Source organism: Mercenaria mercenaria, chromosome 4 (genome assembly GCF_021730395.1).
Source record: "Mercenaria mercenaria strain notata chromosome 4, MADL_Memer_1, whole genome shotgun sequence".
Lineage (NCBI taxonomy): Eukaryota > Metazoa > Mollusca > Bivalvia > Venerida > Veneridae > Mercenaria > Mercenaria mercenaria.
In genome coordinates, this window is record NC_069364.1 from 24255228 (window position 1) to 24271363 (window position 16136).

At 35.9% G+C, this 16136-nt stretch overlaps 1 protein-coding gene across 5 annotated transcripts in view; it reads right to left on the minus strand.

Moving 5' to 3' along the window:
* LOC123551218 (syntaxin-binding protein 5-like) overlaps positions 1 to 16136 on the minus strand; it is a 145883-nt gene that overhangs the window by 12417 nt on the left and 117330 nt on the right. For all 5 annotated transcript variants that reach the window (XM_053540772.1, XM_053540768.1, XM_053540771.1 and 2 more), the window contains 6 exons: positions 15022 to 15144; positions 9269 to 9415; positions 6475 to 6560; positions 5714 to 5804; positions 4029 to 4140; positions 3063 to 3158 (listed from right to left, as the gene is read on the minus strand). In XM_053540772.1, coding sequence (XP_053396747.1) covers positions 3063 to 3158; positions 4029 to 4140; positions 5714 to 5804; positions 6475 to 6560; positions 9269 to 9415; positions 15022 to 15144 — 655 coding nt within the window. The remainder of the gene's footprint in view (positions 1 to 3062; positions 3159 to 4028; positions 4141 to 5713; positions 5805 to 6474; positions 6561 to 9268; positions 9416 to 15021; positions 15145 to 16136) is intronic.

Here is a 16136-nt window from a genome sequence, read left to right on the forward strand (position 1 = left end):
ATACCGTTATTAAACATTGTATGGTTTTGTATCGATCAAAATTCAAATAATTATAAGAACCAAAGATTATTTTTTTAACATTTTCGTGTTGTGTTTTTACTTTATATTCTTTTGACAGTAAAGCGTTTTTTTACCATACCAGTTAAGTGTTGTATATTTTTTTTTCTGCAGCCAGGAAGTCCGTTTTCCGTTAGTTATTTTTATTTACCACTGACTGGAATTTACCCGCGAATCGTACAGCTATCAAAATGCCATGCCGGTAATTTTCCATTCCACGAGCACGTGCGACCTATCGTAATGTCTAACTTACAACGCCGTTACTTTTATTTATTGACACGTATACAAAAAACGCGCGTCACACATTCATTTTTTGATTTTATCGATTTTCAACGTAGATTGAGAAGTAATATAATTTGAATTCTATAACGATTTTAACTAGAACTGTCACAGGAGTGACTCATACCCCCACCATACGGTCTTGTCACAGAAGAATGGCAACCATAAGAAATCTTAAAAATACTTAGTCTTTGGAGTACTTCATCCTGGGCTTCCACATGTAAGTAATACTAGTATAATAATAGTATAGTAATACTAGTAAATATATTAAATCTTTAATATTAGAGATACACTAAAAGTGAATACAAAAAAGTGTCTTACCGACCCATGTTACCACAGAAAAATGTATTTACTTTTTACATAGGACTTATAATAAAAAAGTTAGAAAAATACCTAAAATATTGAAAATCTAAAAATAGGATTTCTAAAAATAGACTAATTCCTGGAATTTAAGGTGAAGAAACTACATACAAAAGTTAAAAAAAGGTTACTTCCCTTTGGCTCTAAGCCAATCAGAATGAGATATAGTGAAAATACATCAAAATTAACCTTAAATTCTAGGTAAAAGGGGACACAATTCAAGAAAAATTAGTGTCAGAGTTATGCACCTTGTGTCACATGATGTGGGTGATGAGGTGGAACATCTATTTTAAGTCTGAATCAAATCCATTCAGTAGTAACTGAGATATAGTGAAAATACATAAAAATTAACCTTAAATTCTAAGTAAAAAGGGGCATAATTCATGAAAAATTGGTGTCAGAGTTATGCACCTTGTGTCACATGATGTGGGTGATGAGGTGGAACATCTATTTTAAGTTTGAATCAAATCCATTTTGTAATAACTGAGATATAGTGAAACTACATCAAAATCAACCTTAAATTTAAAGTAAAAGGGGACATAATTCATAAAAAAATTATGTCAGAGTTAAGCACCTTATGTCACATGATGTAGGTGGTGTGGTGGAACAACTATTTTAAGTTTGAATCAAATCCATTTAGTAAGAACTGAGATATAGTGAAAATACAACAAAATTAACCTTAAATTCTAAGTAAAAGGGGACATAATTCATGAAAACTTGGTGTCAGAGTTATGCACCTTGTGTCACATGATGTGGGCACATGATGTGGGTGATGAGGTGGAACATCTATTTTAAGTCTGAATCAAATCCATTCAGTAGTAACTGAGATATAGTGAAAATACATCAAAATCAACCTTAAATTCTAAGTAAAAAGGGGCATAACTCATAAAAAAAATTGGTGTCAGAGTTATGCACCTTGTGTCACATGATGTGGGTGATGAGGTGGAACATCTATTTTAAGTTTGAATCAAATCCATTTAGTAATAACTGAGATAGAGTGAAAATACAGCAAAATTAACCCTAAATTCTAAGTAAAAGGGGACATAATTCATGAAAACTTGGTGTCAAGAGTTATGCACCTTGTGTCACATGATGTGGGTGATAAGCTGGAACATGTATTTTAAGTTTGAATCAAATCCATTTGGTAATAACTGAGATAATAGATTTCGGGACGCGACGGGACGGGACGGGACGCGACAAAACTGACTCCTATATACCCCCCTCAAACATGTTTGGTGGGGGTATAAAAAGGTATCGACAGAAATGTAGGCAAAATTCTATAAAAACGGTCGAATTTTCATAAAATTACTTGCAAAATTTCAAACAGCGCGATCCTAAATACTTATTTCTTTCTAAAAGTAAATAAATGATGCAAACTATAGGCATAAAATTCAGACTTTTGACCAGAAAGTGCAAAAAACAGAATAGAAAAATCTTAAATAATGAAAAAGCGGCAGCAATTTAAAAATATGAAGTAAAACGATTTTTGGCAAACAGATTTCTGTTACGTGACCTAGTGAACGTAAATAGAAAATCGGGACGCGGTTTAAAAAAACAAAAACAATGATGTTGTTGCGTTTTTTTAAATAAGTTTTGAATGAATATTTGTGCATGTACATGTATTTTTTGACATGACACTTTATAATAAGATATTCTTCTCAAACTGTTTTGAAATTTCCTTGAGGGCAAATAGGTCACAGAGGTAAGAAATCCGCTGTTATAGTTTGACACGTTTACCTGTCAGTTTATACGGGATATTGCACATTCACTTTAACAAATTAAAAAGAAGTTTTTTTCATTGATTTTCACCACACTAGATCTACTTCTCAGCTCTTTAAAGAACCGAGGCGGTACGATCAAACAGTGATGTACAACTTGGCGTGAAAACATGACGTAATGCCATGAAAATCTCGGGGAAACTATACCGCTTTGATCTCCACTTCTAATGTCATGATACCGACACACTTTAAGCTCTTTGAGGGGGTGTTAATTGATGATGAAAACAAGGCCAATTACTTTGTTTATCAACAGAATAATTACCGATAATCGTTAAATGTTTATTTTTTCGCTTTCAACATGGGTGGGTGGGGGATGTTACCCGATGACCAACACTTGGGACACTTCAAAATAATTATTTTTCGGGAAATAAGTCTTGGGACAGTGAAAAAAATAATTATTTTATGCTGTCCCAAGACAGGGTAAATACGGTACATCAAACAAAATAATTTGCTTTTAGGTCACCACATCAAAGTAATTTCAAATAAATATTGCAGCAAAAAGGTAAGACAGATAGACTAGCACATCATGTTCATAAACTATGAAAATGATGTAAGATTAATTTCGTAATTTTGCAGAAGATGGCTTACCAAAAGTCAGCAGAGTATGTTATTTTTTGTAGTTCTGTTGGTGAACACATATACATTGCATGTCCATGGTTACTAAAACAGAAAGTCCTTGCAACTCTGCAAATATAAAGGAACAAAACCATGTTGTAGAAAGCAAAACTAAAGAAAACTTTTTTTAGTTTGTTTCCCTCTTTACCGCCCCTTTAAACATTGTTTTAAATGAGCACTGTTCTGCAAAAAACCAACATTTAGGCTTTGCGGTCAGCAAAGATCCAGATTAGTGCACATCCGTACAGTTTGTTATACTCGTGTCCATACTATTTTTGTTTATTAATATCGTACTTGTATGCAACTGATAAGGGAACAGTATGGATCCAGATGTGTAGGCTGATCTGGACCCATACTGGCCACAAAGCCCAAATGTAGGTTTTCGCACAGCAGTGCTCATTTCAGAAAATTATTTCAGTTAATATGGTGAGTTAACATGCTTCCTGGATTCAGTGCCCCTTCTGACTTGTACATCAATAGTATTTGTGTGTATGTCTGGGCTTAATCCTGTTTTTCAACAGTATTTCAGTGATATAACAGCAGCCAACTGCTGCTCCTAACCAGTGCTCCCGGAGTCTGCTCCTGCCTTAACCAGTGCTGAACTGATCTCCACCAGCACCAGGCAACTTCTCAACATGAATCAGAGGTGGAGCATGTACAACTTCAGACACATTCTCTTCTGTCATAACATCAGAGAATAACAGTGGATACAAATACCGAATTTATATATGACAAGGTTCTTTTTCTCAAAAAAAAAAAAAGAAAAAAAAAAAATTCAGACCTACTAATGTGTTACCTTGTCTAAGAAGTGAGTCGGTGTCATTCACCTAGCAAACAGTTTCAATTCTGAAGTTATTAGGAATCCATCTTATAAAAGGACCACATTCTAGATGGGTAAATACGGTAATTAAGGAAAAAAGCCGGAAATGAACATGATACCTTAGATCTGTGAGAGCAAGAAATTCGACGTCAAGCAGCAGTTTGAGACTAGGTAGACTGTACACCATGATGTGTCCGTTGGCAACGTAACATGCCAAACATACACTCTCACCTACAAAAGTACAAAATCTTTCATCAACAGTTGTGTACATAAAAGTAAGTACCTGTGATATGGTATAGTTTATATGTATTTACTTAACCCTGCTAATTTCTTTCATGAACTTGTCCATCTTTCAATTTGGACAGTACCATTGACTGTTAAAAGGGGTGCTTACCAAAATGATAGTTACTGATTGAATAGCGAACAGTGAAGATCTTGATCAGACTGCATGGATGTGGAGGCTGATCATGATCTACCATAGTCCCAAAGGCAGAACCAATTGTGTCCACCCTGCTAAGGGTTAACCCTTTTTTTGCAAAGAAAGCTTGCCTTTATTGTGTTTTCTCAGAAATTAACTTGCAAAGAACATGAATAATGCGTGCTAATAAGGAGTGAAAGTGTAACTAAGGCTGCAAACATCCCATACATACTCTATCAAACATTATACATCTTCATTATGAACTTCAGACATTTCTTTCAACTTCTTTGAATATTAATAAAAAATTAGCTCAGAGTTGCTCCCCTTGTTATTTTTAACTTGACTAAATCTGTAACATTTTGGCAGAGAGTGTAAATCTATTTCTACACAACTCAAAAACATTATTTGTTTGTTTGTTTTGGGTTTAACGCCCTTTTTCAACAGTATTTCAGTCATGTAACGGCGGGCAGTTAACCTAACCAGTGTTCCTGGATTCTGTACCAGTACAAACCTGTTCTCCGCAAGTAACTGCCAACTTCCCCACATGAATTATCAGAAGTGGAGGACTAATGATTTCAGACACAATGTCGTTTATCAAATAGTCACGGAGAACATACGCCCCGCCCGAGGATCGAACTCGCGATCCCGCGGTCCGTAAACCAACGCTCTTACCTACTGAGCTAAGCGGGTGGGCTTCAAAAAGATTAAATTTTGTAACAATCCATTGTACCTTTATAGGTGCAGCTTAAATTTGTTGCCAACAAAATTATTTGCAGTGCATGAAATGATTGACTTGGTATTGCTAACTGTTGACAGATATTGATTATAACATGCTATATCAATATGTGACTTAACAAACATCTCTGTTGTTGCAACTGATACATTTTAAGGAAGATGTATACCCCTGAGATTAAGTATGACATCAGAGGTAACTTTTAGGAAGAAGTATACCACTGAGATTCAATGCATTGTAATGTAAAATTGACAAGTCCCTAATTAAGACTTCACTCTGGCTTATTTGTCTTTAGAAGGTTTTTAGCGAAATTATCAAACAAGGCAATCATATGCTATCACATTTGTACAAACTAAAATTCTATTCATGTTCTACTGATTCTGGTGACTGGATAATTTCAAGCAGAACTATGCTATAAAATGTACTTTTAAGAAAGAGATGTAATTTTAAGGATGATGCATTCCCTCAAAGATTAAACATGCATTATAAAGAAATTTAAGGAAAAAGCATACCATTGTGATAAGAATGCCACACTTAACATTTTAAAAGAATTGTAACACTCGAAATATGGAATAAGATGTAATTTCAAGAAACAAGAATATCCTTGACATTTAATATGTCATTTAGATTGTAAGTTTAAGGAAGAAGCATACCCCTGAGATTAACAACATCAGCCTTTATAATAAAGGATGACTCAGATATTCTTGCCTTGTAAGGACATGTCTGTGATGGTAAGGAAACAACCTGAAATAAAAGATATTCTTATTTTCAATGTGTTAATCATTCTCTTTGAATAATTAATCACAGAGTAACCTACCAGTTTTTGATGGCTGTAGAAAGACATTTTAAAGTCAAATATAGCAGTTTCCGTAACAAACACCGTCATGGTTGAAAAAATATTTTTAACTGCGTTTCTGTGAAAGGAGAATACTTTAATCATATACTGTGAAATCATTAATATTCGTGGGGGACTAATTTTCGTGGATTTTGTGATTGAGTCAATCCACGAAATTTAATCCCAATGGACAAGTAAAACTCCCATTCATTTTATGTTCAAAAGTTGATGTCTGTTTGTTTTGGGTTTAACGCCATTTTTCAACAGTATTTCAGTCATGTAACGGCGGGCAGTTAACCTATCCTAGATTCTGTACCAGTCCAAACCTGTTCTCCTCAAGTAACTGCCAACTTCCCCACATGAATAATCAGAGGTGGAGGACAAATGATTGAATCCACAAATTCATATTCCCACAAAATTGCCAAGACCATGAAATTTCATGCCCACAAAATTAAATGATTTTACAGTACCTAAAAATATTTTGTAACAAACACAGCTTGTATTTCACAAATGATTACAAGCTGACAGAAATCCCTATCCGATTCATAATCTTAATCAATGTATGTATAAGTTACTCACTCTTGCTTGTTTTTCTGAACATATGATTGCAAACTGTCTGTCTGTAACTTCTGTTGAAGAACTTGGTGATATCTTTAATTTTTGAGCTGTTAAAAGAAAGACAAATAAATACAGATTTTTGGCTCAATAAATAGTAAATTTATTTTTAAGCCTCATCCTGCTAAATTTCTATAATGTACTTGTCCATCTTTCAATTTGGGCAGTACCGTAAACTGTTGAAAGGGGTGCTTACCAAAAAGATACTGGCTGAATAGCGAACAGTGCAGATCATGATGAGACTGCACAAATGTGCCGGCTGATAATGATCTACACTGGTCGCAAAGGCGGAATCGATCGTGTCCAGCATGATAAGGGTTAAGTCAAATAATTCAAACATAGCAAATATATTTCTTAACTCTTAAGTTGCCAAAAACATTTTACCGATGTTAAACCAAGTAATTAAGTGGACTAAATCTTTAATAAACGAGAGAAGTTTGCAATTTTTTTTCATCGGCAGTCAGTTATATTCCATTTCATCCTTGTCTAAAGTTATCACTAGTTTAAAACAAAAAAAGTCTTTCAACAATTATATTTTCACGAATCACTATTTTCAACAACATTTTTAAGACTAAGCACTGGAATCTGTTTCTCGAGGCAAGTGTAACCTTGACATTGTTCCTTGAAGTAGGATAATTAGATTTAATTGACAACTGTTTTTTAATAGAAAAGTTAATGAACAAAAAATTTTTTTTTGCAGTAACACGTCCTACCTGTGAAAATCACTGTGACCCAGATTTTTTTCTGGCCAGTCAGATGAAATTTTTTTCCCTATACGATTATAATATGCAAAAAAAAAAAAAAAAAAAAATCCCACACAAAAAACTTAAGGTGGCGTTACTGCAAAACAATTTTTTAATTATGACCTGATTTTTATTTCTCTGAATAAACTAAACAAGAGATCACAGAGTGATCTTGGCGCCCACCAATGTGCCATTTTTGAGTGTTCCAAATTTCAAGACTTACTGACTAGCTCAAGGTCAAATTTCATTTCCGTACACAACACTGTGCATGTGGTCCAAATTCAAAAGCTGTAGCTTGAGAAATGTGAAAGTAGGTCACTAGATCAATTTCAAGGACAAAGTTCTTTGTACACAAAACTATGCATGTGCATCAAGTTTGAAGGCTGTAGTTTGAGAAATTTGAAAGTAGGTCACTAGGTCAATCTTAAGGTCACAGTTTATTTTGATACAAAAAACTATGCAAGTGGTCCAAATTTGAAGGCTGTAGCTTGAGAAATGTGAAGGTAGGTCACTAGGTCAATGTCAAAGTTTGTTTCGGTACACAATCCTATGCATGTGGTCTAAATTTGAAGCCTGTAGCTACAGAAATGTGAAAGTAGGTCACTAGGTCAATCTTAAGATCAAAGTTCATTTCGGTACACAAAACTAAGCAAGTGGTCCAAATTTGAAGGCTGTAGCTTGAGAAATGTGAAAGTAGGTCACTAGGTCAAAATCAAGGTCAAATTTTATTTCGGAACACAGAACTATGCATGTGGTCCAAATTTGAAGCCTGTACCTTCAAAAATGTAAAAGTAGGTCACTAGGTCAATGTAAAGGTCAAAGTTTGTTCGGTACACAAAACTATGCAAGTGGTCCAAATTTGAAGGCTGTAGCTCAATAAATGTGAAAGTAGGTCACTAGGTCAAAATCAATGTCAAATTTTTTTCGGAACACAGAACTATGCATGTGGTCCAAATTTGAAGCCTGTACCTTCAAACATGTGAAAGTAGGTCACTAGGTCAATGTAAAGGTCAAAGTTTGTTTAGGTACACAAAACTAAGCATGTGGTCCAAATTTGAAGGCTGTAGCTTGAGGAATGTGAAAGTAGGTCACTAGGTCAAAATCAAGGTCAAATTTCATTTCGGAACACAAAGGTCAACTCATGTCAAGGTTCATCTTGCCACTCAAAACCATACATGTGGTCCAAATTTAAATATTGTAGGTTACTGACAAGAAGATTTTAAAAGCTTTTCCCTATATAAGTCTATATGAACCATGTGACCCCCAGGGCGGGGCCATATTTGACCCTAGGGGGATAATTTGACCAAAATTGGTACAGAACCACTAGATGATGCTACATAACAAATATCAAAGCCCTAGGTTTTGTGGTTTGGGCAAGAAGATATTCAAAGTTTTTCCCTATATAAGTCTATGTAAACCATGTGACCCCCGGGGCGGGGCCATATTTGACCCTAGAGGGATAATTTGAAAAATCTTAGTAGAAGACCACTAGATGATGTCACATACAAAATATCAAAGCCCTAGGCCCTATGGTTTTGAACAAGAGGTTTTTCAAAGTTTTTCCCTATGTAAGTCTATATAAACCATGTGACCCCCGGGGCGGGGCCATATTAGACCCCGGGGAAATAATTTGAATGATCTTGGTAGAGGACCACTAGATGATGCTTCATACCAAATATCAAAGCCCTAGGCTCTGCGGTTTTGGACAAGAAGATTTTCGAAGTTTTTCCCTATATAAATCTATGTAAATTATAGAAATAAACAAAGGGCCATAACTCACTAAAAAATTGTTGAACCAGTCTGATTTTCAGGCGGACACAACTAGAGTACCAATACATCATTCTGACAAAGTTTGGTCAAAATGCCCCTGGTAGTTTGTGAGGAGATGCGATAACGAGAAATTGTTAACGGAAGGACGGACGGACGGACGGACGGACGGAAGGACGTCGGACCACGGACGCAGAGTGATTTCAATAGCCCACCATCTGATGATGGTGGGCTAAAAACTTTCTCACGTGTTGTATTTTGTGTTTTGGAGTTTTTAGCCTGATCTTCTTTCACTGAATCTCTCCACGCACCGGACGTGACAGTTGGTATGATCATTCCGTTACAGTCAAGAAACGACATACACTGGATGGCACCTTTTAACCGGAATATGGTTCCTGAAAATATTTAACAAAATATTGTATAATAAAAGAAATTGCTAGAGATTACTTTTAAGCAAAAGGTGAATGTCTTCCCATATCGCTTCCTTTAAAAAGGCAGAATAAACGACACGCAATATCTCAGTATAATACAACGACATGTGTTTGGGCGATAGACAAACATAAATGTTAAGCAATATAATGTTTGTGACTTATTTCTTAGGGATAATAGAAAGGGAAATCAATGAAAGTAAACAGGATGTTGTATGCACTAATCAAAGGGCCAACATGGCCTTTTAACAGAGTATCCAAGTATCATGATTGCTCTTTAGGTCAAGTTCAAAGGTCAAGTTCACAATGTATATGTAGTATACAAGAGTTACACTGCATAAGTTATATGGCAGTCACTACTAAACTAAAAGAACAGAACTCATTTTAAATAATTGTCTGACTACAATAGTGCTCGGACTTGACACTGACTTTACAAGACTTAGTATAAACAGGATAAGGATTCTGTGAAAGGTGCTAGAAAATGTTAACGGTAAAATATTGCATTTTTTTGAGAATTCAACACCCTACTTATCTGAAAGTGGTCTCACTGGTATACACATTCTGCGTAAAAATAATTTATATTGGTTACAAAATGAATTCAGTACTGCCTAAAAACCATGAAATATGACATTTTTTGGGGGTAAACCAAGGGCATATAACTCTGGATATACTATTTTCAACTGGGCAGTTACATATCCTACAGAAAATTGTAATGTTCTCTGTAAATACATGGGATGATAAAAGGAATGATTGAAGAAATTGTGGTGCTGTGGTGTAAACATAGTGAAATATATAGCTTTTTTTCAACAAAAATTAACTGACTAAAAAACTTTTTAAATACATGTGATTGGGTTTGGTCCAAATCAATCCTACAGTTCATTCAAATCCAGCTAGTTGTAGAAGACAAATAGACAAGACAAACTTCATGAAAAAACAAGGAGCTGCATTCAATAAACGCTTGATGCCACCAGTAGCATCCTTGTTTATAGATTTTGCACTAAGTCCAAAACGAGGTCAAGGTCAAGGTCAAACTGAGGGCAGGTGATATTTGAAGATGAGGAATGGTCACAGTTTACATTCTGTATTAGTATCATTTCATTCTAGTATGGGGTATTGATGCTAGACGAAAAGGTCCCATTTGGTTAACCTCGTACGGACGGATGAACGGACGGACAGGATAATCACTATATGCCTCCCTCACCAGTAGATGCTGGGGGCATAAAAAGAAATCAATCACTCTGTAAATGCCAAAGACGTGCTGAAACTTTCTATAAAGCTTGAATAAAATCCCACCAGCAGTTTCCAGGAAGAAGTCCAGCCAAACAGATGGACAGACAGCACAAATACATAATATCTCCCCCACATATTTAATTTAGGAGAAATAATTAATTCCCTTACTGTCATCTGACTGATCCCTGAGGTTTGCATAATCCATTGTTGTTTCTCTACCTTGCCCTTTGGATTAGTTAGGGCAAGATTATGAAGTTATAATGAACTGAGGACAAACAGGATGTTAAAATACACTGTGAAGAGGCTGCATAAATGTCTTTCAATGATTATGCCATGACAAAAATCTCTGCATTTCCCTTGACAAGACCGTAAAGCTGACCAAACTGTTTTGGGACTGGGCAAAAATCTGATAATTGCCGAATTTGAAAGTATTCTACTCTGTACTTCTCTCTTTCACTGCCTAATATATATATATATATATATATATATATATATATATATATATAGTAACTTCTCACCTTAACCCCAAAAAGACCTCATGACAAACTGTCACGAAAGCAAAACATTACCCTGGCTGTGCAGACATTTTTGACATGATGCAGGTCTGCCCACGCAAATAAATTTATCACAATGACAATTTATAGATGCTGCACAAAACAGAATTTATATCATAAGTATTTTGTTTTCATCAATGATCAGACACTTCACAGAGAAAAACAAGAGGTCGGTCTTTGATTATTGCATTAACAAAAAGAAGGATCTATATTACGTAGAATATAAAATATTTCTATCAGACATTATTTCCCATGATGCAAGTCATTCTCCCATTATAGATCGCTGAAAACCCTTTTTAAGAATTCAGATTTGAAAGGCAGACAAAGAATAAATTGATGTATGTGTTTAAAATAACACTCCCCAAGTTTACCCAAATGCACTTTTTATCTTTGGTTACATCTGTGTGTAGCTGAGAGAATTCATTCTAGCAAACGTGACAAAGGCAAAAACAAGAATGCTTCAGACCAAGTTTGTGAAAACTCAGTAGGAGTTTCTAAAAATTCTTTTTTAACTTTATGCAATGCAGGAAAACAATATGAATTAGATATTGTTTTTTTTTTTCACAAAAAACGTAACGTCTCCCACCATTTACCACAAGGAATTTATAAAATGCCACATACATAAGGACCATAACTCAGGGAAAATTACTGAAACATAATATCCCAAACATATACACAACTAGGCTCGGCAGATGTAACTCCTGTGAAGTTTGGTCCAGTTAGAACTAGTGGTATAGAAGAAGTAGCAAAAATCCAAAAGTTTGACCAATCAAGGGTCATGACTCTACTGAAAATCATTTAATCAGAACATGACGATAACATGCACAACTATGCTTCACACTAACCTCTCGCTAGGTTTGGTGAAATTCAACCTAATTGTATATAGCAAGTAGCGTAAACAGTAACTAAACACTTTAAAATATGACAACTCAGGGCCATATCTCTGCTGACAATCACTGAATCAAACTAGAAAATGCTTTTGTAAAGAAGCACATGTCCCCCCCCAATGCAAAGTCCTATAGGCAAGAAGTCAATAGGGGTCAGGAGCGAAAGTCAAAGAGACACTGATGGTTGGCTGCAATAGGGATCATCTACTTGGCATGTCCAGTCATCCCGCTATATTTGAACACTCTTGGCCTAGTGGTTCTCAAGTCACTGTTCAGGCTCCTGTGACCTTGACCTTTGATCAAGTGACCTCAAAATAAATAGGGGTCATCTACTCTGCATGTCCAATCATCCTATTAAGTTTCAACATTGTAGGTCAAGTGGTTCTCAAGTTATTTCCAAAAAATGATTTTACATGAACAGGCCACTGTGATCTTGACCTTTAATAGACTGACCCCAAAATAAATAGAGGTCATCTACTCTGCATGTTCAATCATCCTATGAAGTTTCAACATTCTGGGTCAAGTGGTTCTCAAGTTATTGATCGGAACTGGTTATCAATGTTCATGCCCCTGTGACCTTGACCTTTAACGGAGTGACCCTAAAATCGTTAGGGGTCATCTACTCTGCATGACCAATCATCCTATAAAGTTTCATCATTCTGGGTCAAGTGGTTCTCAAGTTACTGACTGGAAATGGTTTTCAATGTTCAGGCCCCTGTGACCTTGACCTTTCACAGAGTGACCCCAAAAACGTTAGGGGTCATCTACTCTGCATGACCAATCATCCTATTAAGTTTCAACATTCTGGGTCAAGTGGTTCTCAAGTTATTGACCGGAAATGATTTTCAATGTTCAGGCCCCTGTGACCTTGACCTTTCACAGAGTGACCCCAAAATCGTTAGGGGTCATCTACTTTGCATGTACAATCATCCTATGAAGTTTCAACATTCTGGGTCAAGTGGTTCACTAGTTACTGATCGGAAATGGTTTTCCATGTTCAGGCCCCTGTGACCTTGACCTTTGATGGAGTGACCCCAAAATCAACAGGGGTCAATTACTCTTTATGACCAATCATCCTATGAAGTTTCCACATTCTGGGTCAAGTGGTTCTCTAGTTATTCATTGGAAATGGTTTTCAATGTTCAGGCCCCTGTGACCTTGACCTTTGACGGAGTGACCCCAAAAACAATAGGGGTCGTCTACTCCAGCAGCCCTACAACCCTATGAAGTTTGAAGGTACTAGGTCAAATGGTTCTCCAGTTATTGCTCGGAAATGAAGTGTGACTTACGGACGGACGGAAGGACGGACGGACAGGGCAAAAACAATATGTCTCCTGGGGGAGACATAAATATGCCCAAAGATATGTATCACTAGGCTGAGCACTGATCACTCCTGTATGGTCTGGTGGAAAATTACCCAAAACTAGAATGTGTCTGTAGGACACAGGGTGTGCCCCCCATTGGTACATTTGTCACAAATAAGGGGCAATAATTCAAATGTTTGCAGTGTTAATGGGGTTTAGCATAAACATACATTTTATGACAAGAGCACCGCCTTGCGGGTGCTGACGCTCATCTGATTTTTTTTGTGTAATAGAAATATTGTCCTACCCATGATTTTCTAAGTCTAAAAAGGGTCATCATTCTTGCAAAAAGCAGGATAGAGTTATGTTTCTTGATGTTCAGTGTCCACTTATGATGGTGAAAAACTGTTGCAAGTTTTAAAGCAATAGCTTTGATAGTTTATGAGAAAAGTTGACTTAAACATAATACTCAACCAAGAAAATGATTTTCTAAGTCCAAAAGGGGCAATAATTATTGCAAAAAGCAGGAAGGAGTTATGTTGCTTGCTGTACAGGGTCAGCTTATGATGGTCAACAAGTGTTGCAAGTTTCAAAGCAATAGCTTTGATAGTTTAAGAGAAAAAGTTGACCTAAACATAAAACTTAACCAAGAAATCTGATATTTTCTAAGTACAAAAGGGGCCATAAATCTTGCAAAAAGCAAGATGGAGTTATGTTTCTGGCTATACGGGGTCAGCTTATGATGGTGAACAAGTATTCCAAGTTTCAAAGCAATAGCTTTGATAGTTTAGGAGAAAAGCTGACCTAAACATAAAACTTAACCAGGCAACGCCGACGCAGACGCCGACGCCGACAACCGCTCAAGTGATGACAATAACTCATCATTTTTTTTCAAAAAATCAGATGAGCTAAAAAGGATTCATTATTCTAGGCCATATATTTTTGAGCTATGAGCATCACAAACAAAAAATCAAGTATTTTGGCTATTTCAAGGGGCATAACTCTGTAATAAGCACAAAGATTCTCAAGAGGAATGCCAAGTGAGAAAGGTCACGTCATGATAAAGACTCTAGCAAGGTTTCATGAATTTACATTAAATACTTCTTGAGCTATGGCCATAACTCCGCTGAAAATCATCAAATTAAATGCTGAAGACATGCCTAACTTTGCTTGGCAATGATCATTCTAACTTGTAAAGTTTGGTGTAAATCTGACAGTGGTGTCGGAGGAGTTGCATGGACAAACTTTATGACAGACCGTCACACTGACAGATGGGCAGCACTACATCAACATGTCTCCCCCACTACATGTAGGAAACATAGTTTTATGAATCAAGGGCAATAACTCTGCTGAGAAACACCAAACCTGAACATGCCCATAACATACACAACTAGGTTTCACAATGATCACTCTTGTGAAGTTTTGAGTGAACTGTCATGACTCAGTAGTCACCCAATCAGTACCCAAACTAAGACCTTTGTCATTCAGGTACTGAAACTTAAATATTCACAAAGTTATTATATTTTCAATGTTGATTAGTGTCACTTTTGTTTAGCACCAAATGGAATTTTTATCAAATCATTTCTTAAAAGACTTACCACTAGGTGAAACTATCACTGGTTGAGACAACCGCTGCTCCCCCGATGGAGGAAGATTTAGCACTATCACCAACACTGAGCCTAGGCTTGTCCCCACCCATAAACAAGGGCTTGTAAAATTATCTGAAGTTGAAACAAACTAGAATCATTATAAAGTACAGGGCATTGTCTAAGAAAAGCCTTATCTTAGTTCTTGACTAAAAATTCATGTAAAGAAGTTCCAATATTTCTCCATTATTTATATTATATTTCAAACAGGCCAACAATAACATAACTGACAAAGCAGTAATACCATAATGGATAAACCAATATAAACCTACAGACAACTTAAAATAAACCCAATGGACAACATAAACCAATATAAACCCATGGACAACCTAAAAACAACTCAATGGACATCCAAGTAATAACCATAATGTACAAACCAAAAACTGAGCGTATGATTTGACAGCCTAACACTGAGCTGGATATTTTTGAACATTTAAAGTTTTGTGGGAAACATGAATTTTAATGAGACAAGAGTTTATTATGAGACATGGCAATTATGTAATCCGAGGTTTGTGGGAGGTGTTTTACAGTCTAAAGTTGGGAAGTGTTAATGTGGAAATACAGGAGTAGCTGTGTTTGTAGGTGGGATCTAGAAACATTGTAAAACATGTTCATGCTTAGTAAAACTGTTGTGTTGTAGGTGTGTGTTAGGCAAACTATAGGACAACTTTATTGAACATCCATTGATTTCAGTTCAGTAATGTGTTATAATTGCCTAATTCAGTCTCCAGTGTTAGAATCAAAATATTTAGGAAACAAGGATGGAAACATTGCGTCACAATGTTTTAGTGTTTTAAAACATAATTACAAGGTATTATAACCTAGATAGACACGTTTTGTTTGTATCTGATTGAAAAATGATCAAGTTCTGGGTTATTACGGAGTAATCCATATAACTATTTGCAGGTTATACGTAAATTACTCAGTTATCCAAAAAGTTATTATTAGATTGTCCTTATTAGGTAATTACTGAGTTATCTATAGGGTTATTACCAGGTTGTGTATTGTGGTTATTAACAGGGTGTTTATTATGGTTAATACCTAGTTTTTGACAGGGTTATTACTGG